General features: G+C 41.2%; 1 protein-coding gene across 5 annotated transcripts in view; it reads left to right on the top strand.

Annotated features, from left to right (window-relative positions):
* USP33 (ubiquitin specific peptidase 33) overlaps positions 1-1,258 on the top strand; it is a 63,942-nt gene extending 62,684 nt beyond the window's left edge. For all 5 annotated transcript variants that reach the window (XM_019501474.1, XM_019501473.1, XM_019501476.1 and 2 more), the window contains one exon: positions 647-1,258. In XM_019501474.1, coding sequence (XP_019357019.1) covers positions 647-804 — 158 coding nt within the window. In that variant the 3' untranslated portion in view covers positions 805-1,258. The remainder of the gene's footprint in view (positions 1-646) is intronic.
* Positions 1,259-7,939: the final 6,681 nt, after the last annotated feature.

Genomic DNA, 7,939 nt, shown 5'->3' with positions numbered 1-7,939 from the left:
TGGGGAGGATGTGGGGGGCTCCAGTGCGCTCCCTAGCAGACCTGGAAGTGGACCGGAAGTGGTTCTGGTCCACTTCTGGGTCTGCTGTTGAGTGCGCTGGAGCACCCCCTGCACTTCTGTGGGACAACCCATGCACCCCAGCACCGCAGCATTCACGAGCCAACTGGTACCTAGAGCTATGTAGAAAAAACATTTAAAGCTGTGTCTGTCCGAATCGACTTGGAGGGTTCCATTCAATTCGGAGAGATTAAAGGGTCCTCTGATTCGATTCAGATTTGGAGATTTGGCCACTAAATTGGGTTGAATCTCTGCCAAATTGAATTGGGGACCAAAACGTCGCACAGCCCTACTAGTTTGGTGTTTCAGACAAGGTATAACAACATCTGGAAAGCAGTCAATGTTAGCATCAGGCAGGAAATGTAGGAAGCAGCGTGTTTTTAAATTGCGTTTTGACCATTAGCTTTCAAAATACTGTCACTGAGCTGAGTACTATGTGCTGCAAGGTAGTAGAAATTCAGTGAGGATAACATTAATTTGAAGAATTAAATTATTATTACCCCCTCTTTCTTTTTTCTTTAAAAAGAGTGATTAGGAATGTTATGCGGATTTATCATTCAGATTCTTTTAATTGTGTTTTTGTTTTCAGGAGCCGATTCTGGGCAGATATCTGAAGAAACATGGAATTTTCTGCAGACAATCTATGGGGGAGGACCAGAGGTTATACTTCGACCACCTGTGGCACCAGTAGAACCAGACATTTTGCAAACAGAAGAGAAGATTGAATTAGAGACCCGTGGTCTGTAGCCTTCAGCATGAAGATGAATTTGTAAGGGATGCAGTATCCTTTCCGCTTGCCCAAAATACATTCCAAAACTTTTTTGTGTTTGATGTTTTCTGTCTAGAAAAGGGGCAGCTCCATTGGGCATTATGTTATTTGGGGAAGAATGAACTGAAACTTGTAATATAAATTGTTAAAAAAAAAAAAGTACTTTGAAACTGTTCAAACAGACTATTTCTCTAAAGTTTTGAAAGGCGTATGGCATGTATATTTTGGAGCGTTTGGTCAATGGAAAATATGTTAATGCTCAACTTTTTGTTAAGTGTTATACTTACAGCATTCTTCCGACTTGGAAAACTGAAATGAAGGATTTTTAAAAATGCTTTTAAATAACCCTATAATTCCTGATGAGATATTTCTGATATTTACAAAAAGCAGCGTGTTTTAGTTGTATAGTTTTGACAAGACAAGTTTAAAAAAGGGGGGGGCATATTTTAAATGGATCACAAGTTAAAATGGAGAAAAAGGATACTAACTTCCTAAACACTCAGGAAAAAATAGGTGTCATTTTTTTTTGCACTGCAGGGTATAATATGAGTAGCATAAAACTTCCAAATGCTTTTCTTATCTGAATGTATCAAATATTAGCCTAGATGAAATTTGTTTTGGTTGATCAACAAGTGTCATAATTTATTGCCTACTAAAATATAACTTATAATAAGGCTGCTGTACATGAGCCTGGCTAATGTTTCCAGTAGTATCAGTGATGAATAAAACTTAATCTTTACGATAACTCATCTGAGAGCATGAAGTGTGGAATGTAAATGATTGTAGACATGAGACCAATGCACACTTGAGAAATTAAATTGTCTAGTCTTTTTTAATTAAATGCATAAACAGTTCCTTCTGAGGGATTTTGTTACATAGTTTCCAAACACTCGTTGGCATGACAACTTGTGATATCAGAAGATGGATAAAATATATTTCAAAACCTTGCTAGATGACTTAGCTTGGAATGCTGAATGGCACTCTATCCTTTTTATTTTTTTGGTCCTGCTTAGTATTGCTACCAGCTAAGCAATGTAATTCAAAGCTGGTTCAATAAAAATGACCTTGAAAACTGAAAACTTTCTCTTGTGAGTTGAACTGATTTCTTAAGGGAAATGTGAAAATTTGTCCAGTAATGCTGTAGTACAGATCTTGCATGTCTATCAAGTGCTCTTTGAAGGTTCTCCATTTTAAGGAAATTTTGTTTCCAGGTCAGAAGATGCAGCCAGCTCTCTCTTTGGCTCACTGCTGAGAAAATGCTGCTTTAAGGTGCTGAGAAGGCACTCTGTTTTTTACAGACCATCTTACAGCTGTCCTGACTTTCAGTGATGATTGAATTTGTGATGGGGGAATTAGAATGCTTGACTGTGGTGACCTAAGTAAATTCTGCTTACCTACAATATTTCTATATTTGGGTAATGTTTTTCTTTCTTCTGACCTAAAGTAAAGTTTAGTTTTGCTGTATGTGCAGTTCAATTGTGGTTTCATTTTAGTGATGGCTAAAATAAACCCTATGAATCATACAATTTTATTTTATAGAGATAAAATACCATATTCACTTGAATCCAAAACAAAGGTTTTTTTTCCGCATTCAGAGTGGCGGGGTAGGGGTAGGCAGTGCCTGTGGCTGTGGTTCTGACTCTGACCCTGTGCTCTGGATTAGAGTTGGAGCCACAGCTGCTACTCCCCGACCCCACTTCCCCCAGTCTCTGCTCCTCCTTCCCTCCTCTGCTCCCTTTCACCTCCTTCTCCCCCAACTCCCTCTACCCCACCACTGCTGCTTACCCTGCTGCTTTTGTCATGCAATAGTGGTGGCAGCAGCAGCTTCAACTTCGGCCTAGTGCTGGGGCCACAGCTGTCACTGTCACAGCCACTGCTACTTGGCTGGGTGGGAACTGGAGTCAATATGTACACTATGCCCGGGGCCAGAGTTAAAGCTGTGATGGGAGGCTAAGGGGTAGGGACTAGGTGGTGTTGGAGGCAGCCAGCTGGGGGTGGGGAGGGAGGATGGGTGCCAGGGATGCAGACAGTATGGGGCATGGAGCAGGCACCAGGGAGTGGAGGCACAGTGGAACAGGTGGGAGAGGGGAAGGTGGTCGATGGGGGTACATAGGCAGTGCAGGAGGGGAGGGGGAAGGGGCAAGTGGCAGGGACCACAGGGGGGGTGCACACAGTGTGCGGGCACCAAGGGAAAGATGGGCAGGTGGAGTGTGGGGAACATGTGGCAAGGGCAGGAGTTAAGTCACTTTTATCCTTGGCTGTAGTCATTTGGGGGGGGGGGGTGGCAAATTTAAGACAAACCTCCAAAATCAGATTATAAACCTGGAAAATTATAACATATTTATAACTTACATATTTTCCATGTCTGGAACCTTATAATTGGGAGGTCATCTTAAATTTGAAATTATCTTCGATTCAGATAAATGTAATGTATAGGACTACTCGTATTAATAAAGCATTTTAAAATTCTTTGGAATTAAACGTGTAGAAAAGTAAAGTCGTGGTGATGTGCTTAAAAAAACACTCCTAAAACATGCAAAGTATTTGTTCACGTTGCTAAAACATCATTTAAAAAATTCAGCACCGGATTTTGAATTGCCATTGTAGCAATGCTGAGGGATCACTTTGCAGAATCCTCATTAGCTCCCAGGCAGTTGTTAGAGATTTTTCTGGAATCAGAGTAGATTGTGCTGCCTTGCAACTTCAGTTTGATCGATAATTACGCGTTTTGTTGGATTTCTGTTCTGCACCTCTTTCTCTCTCCTTGTCACTTCCTACAGGAAAAAAAGCTTCTGAGAGAGTCAACTGGGGAGGTAGATTGAAGGAGTTCTGTGCTGAGTGTGTTCATTGTAGTTTTTGGGGATGCCAAGTAGTTAAACACCAAGTAGTTAAATGTAGTTAAACATTTTCTGTCATTTTCACCCTCAAAATTAAGTTGTCTCACACTTCAGGCACATTTGGACAGGTGGTAGCTTGAGGATGGGAAACTCCTTTCTAACAGTTAATACAAGTTACAAAGAAGTCCTAGTTTTGTTTTGTTTTTAATCCTCCTCAAAACTAAGGCATTCTGGCCAAGGAAGCAGGGTGTGGTTGCTCTTCATATGCATTTTACCTTTTTATTCTCTGAAATCTATTGCTTTATTTTGCTAATTATATTGAGGTTATTCAAATTTCTACACAGCTTTTATAGCTTATTACTCCAACCGAATCCACATCCCCATGCTCCCATTACAGACAACCAAATTTCTATGATTTTTATTTAAAAAAATTAGCCTTAGAATACACCTTGGTCTGTTCTGCCTAATTTAAATCATTATTGTAGTGAATATGACTCGGACCTGCCATGATATAAGAGTTACCTGTCCTTCCTGGTCAGGTGTGCTTCAAGGGCAATGAGAGTTCAGGGAGAACACACTTAAGGGAGACTTCAGCTTGGGCTGTCTGGTGTACAAAGGAAAAGAGAGTAGGAAACCTAGGACAGAACAACAGCAGCATTGCAGGGTTGTGGGGGTAAGACACAAACACATAGGTCCCAATAAAAGTGAGGCAGTCATGTAATGCCTTGACTTCAGTAAGGCTCTTGATACTGTCCTACACGACACTTTTATATAAATTAGGGAAATATGGTCCATCAGAGGTCAGCAACCTACAGCTCTGAGCCATCTATGATTTGATCCAGCCCATGGGGCTGGGATGGAGTTTGGTAGCATTTTTGCAGTGAGGGGCTTTGCCCATTTGGTGGCAGCATAGACAGGGCAAGCAAGGGTGGTGGCAGCAGCACAAGCTGGGTTAGAAGCATCCCACCCTTGGAGTTAAACTCCATTAAAGTACTCCTGTCCCCGTATCTGGGGGGTACACAGTGCTTTACTAAGGAATATGTGCTTAAATATGAATAATGATTAACCAGTGACATTGCCACATGTTGACCTTGATATATGGCCAAAAAGGTTTGAAAATCACTGCTCTAGATGGTAGTATACTAGGGGTGGGCAATGGGGCGCAAGCCCTGGGCACTGTCTTAGAGCTGGGGGGGGCAAGTAGCAATAATGGCAGCTGCTGGTGCTGCCATAGTCCCTACACAGTGAACAAAACTTCCTAGTTATACCTCTGGATGCACAGCTGGCTGTAGACAAGGTAGGGGCAGCACACTGAATACTTATCAGTGTTTCATTGTCAAACTGGGATTATGTTTCAAGGTGGGCTCCACAGGGATCTAGCTTGGCTTATTCAATATTTTTGTTAATAACATTGATAATGGAAGAGCACATATGCTTATAAAATTCATAGATTGCACTAGGCTGGGAAGGGCTGCAAGTACCCTACAAGACGGGATTCGAATTAAAAATGATTTTTTGTTGGATAGAGAATCTAAAACTCAAGACAAAATTCAATAAAATGAAAAGTGCTACACTTGAGAAATGCATAGAAACAATAGGGGAAATAAGTGGCTGAGCAGCAGCATAGTAGAATAATAGGTCATAGATTGAATTTGAATCAATGCAGTTCTGTTGTACAGAAAGCAAATCATCTCCTTTGGATGTATTAATAGAAGTGTTGCATATAAGACACAGGAGGTAATTATTCTGCTCTACTTAACGCTGGTGAAGCTTCAGATACTATGTTTGGGGCACAGCAGATTGAGAGAGGTAGACAAATTGAGGAGAGTCTAGGGGAGGGCGGCAAGAATGATATGTTTACAAAGTGTGACCTTCAAGAAAAGTTAGGAAGCATTGGATTTGTTTAGTCTAGAAAAAGGAAGACTGAAGTGAGATGAAACTGTCTTCCAGTATGCAGAAGCTTGTATAGAGATGGTGATCAGTTTTGTTCTCTCTGTATGGAGAGACTGGCTTAATTTGTAGCAAGTGGGATTTAGGCTGGATGTTAACTCATTTTAAGGGTAGCAAACCCCTGATAAGTAGATGTTGGAGATTTTTAAGAACAAGTTAAACAAGCAGCTGTTGCTGATGGACCAGATGTGCTTCAGTCTGCCTCAGTGCCAGGGGCTGGGCTTAGATTAGTTTTTAAGGATCCTTTCAGTCCTACCTCATTGCTGGCAGGAGTCTGCCTGCACACAGAGACATTATTAGGAGTGACTGGGGAGATGGAAAATCAGAGCAGTTGGGGAGCTTAAGTGTGAACAACGCATATTATAGGTAGCAGGGCAAAAATGGAGGGAGGTCATCCCTCTCAATGCTGTCACCTTGAGAAAACACCAAGGGAGAGGTGAAGGAACTGAGTTGGGAAGCCCAGGAAAGCAGGGAAAGGGGTTCTAGAAAAATCACTTGGATTCTGTTCTCCCTAATGGCAGGGAGGACTTCAACTTTTGCCCAGAGGTTTGAACACCCTCCTTACATACAAGTTCACAGAAGTCCATCAGAAAGGGAAATAGGAAATAAATTTGTTGTGATGCCAGATCAGGTAAGCTGCTGTTTCAAACTGGACCTGTGGTGAGCAAGATCCTGAACTACTAGGATTAGGCCCTAGATAATAAGTAGTTTTCTCTGAAGGAAAATGCAGTGGAAAAATAAGAGGTGGGGAGGGAAGGCTTTTAATCCCCTAAAGTTTAAACATTGATCCAAATTCAGATCTTTGTAGGGAATGTGTTAACTAAGGAGTGACCTTTGGGCAGTAGGGGTGGTAGGAAGGAGGAGTGGTTATGAAATTGGATTCAGAATACAAAAGTCACTTGGCTGTGCTGGGCAGGGAGGTATCAGGATTCAAATTATGCAAGCATGTGCGCGCACACATTATGGGCCAGAGGATCCATATCTATAATTTTCTTTAAAAAAAACAATGAGCTTGAAGAAGCTTCAGGAGATTAAAATTGAACGAACTGCTATCAAAATAAGACATTTTCGGAAAAATGAGACGTTTCAGAGAGAAGACCTAATTAGTCCTCAGTTTAACAAAGCGAGTCAACAAAGCTCCTATTGACCTTTGTGTAAGCAAAAATCATACTTAATTTAGCAGGGATTTTTTTCTGTCCCCCCAAAACTGCATAGGCAATGAAACAAATCACCAAAACGGTTATATTTGCTAATAGCTCCTTGTTCTACAGGAGTGGTTCAGGAGGCACTCTCTCCAAGTACTGTCCAAACTAGCCTCCAGTGATCCCAGAAGGCAAAAGGGATGTTTGATGTTGCATCTAGAACAGACTTTTTAAAATTGTTTAGTAGCATTCATAAAATTCTCTGCGCCAGTACCATGCCTCTTGTTCTGAATATATTGTCTTAATTGCCTTAACCTTCTTAATGACACATTTTAAATTTTGTGCTGCAGATGTTCGTTGTTGTGGAGGAAAACTTGTAATAAAAGCAATCATCCACTGAAAGGTTGCACCCTCAGCTTCTAGACAGTAAACCTTAAAAGCATTCAGTCATTGCTACATGCTAGTTCAAAAGCACAAAAAACTCCACAGCATAGCTGCAGCTTCCAGCTGATGAGAACTAATGTCACTCACAATGTAAATAAAGTGATCAGGAAATGCCAAGATGGGTCACTGTGAAAGAAATGGATGAATATTTATACTTCTTGCATTCTAATGTAAAAAAGTGTTGCAGACCAGGACACTGGGCTTTGACTTGTTTGTTTCCAAAATGTAATTTTTTTGGTATACAACTTTGCATTTAGAACTAGAAATCAGCTGGATTGGTAAAAACAGACTGAATAGGAATGTTTCTACAGAGCCATTATTTTAGTGATGGATGTACAGAATGCATATACTAACAAAAAGTGAGACCTTGAGAAAATAATTATTTTTACAGCATCCAGTTAGTGTGTGGGGTACTCCTTGTTGCCCTTCAGAATAAATTACAGTCCCTTTCGTCACTCGCATTAAGCCACATACAAACTTTCTTAATTGAAATGTGCTCCCCAATGTTAGCTTTGATACTTGTCTGGGCTGTTCCACTCAGTCCTATCACTGGGAAGCAGTTTGGTAGGCATTTCCTCCCCCTGTAGCCTCAGGAGCAAACTTAGTAAGAGCCCTGAACAGGTAGTGCAGCTGCTCATTTGCTCTCCTCTGTCTGCCTGCTGCACTACACAGGAAGAGGGAAAGTAGTTAGGCTTGCTTCTTTGTCTGGGTCCCTATCAGGTGTAAGAGCAGGACTGCAG

Source organism: Gavialis gangeticus, unplaced genomic scaffold (genome assembly GCF_001723915.1).
Source record: "Gavialis gangeticus isolate Ggan-Ray unplaced genomic scaffold, GavGan_comp1, whole genome shotgun sequence".
In the NCBI taxonomy this organism is placed as follows: domain Eukaryota; kingdom Metazoa; phylum Chordata; order Crocodylia; family Gavialidae; genus Gavialis; species Gavialis gangeticus.
Note: the sequence above shows the minus strand (reverse complement) of the source record. Positions and strands in the feature narration are given on the sequence as shown.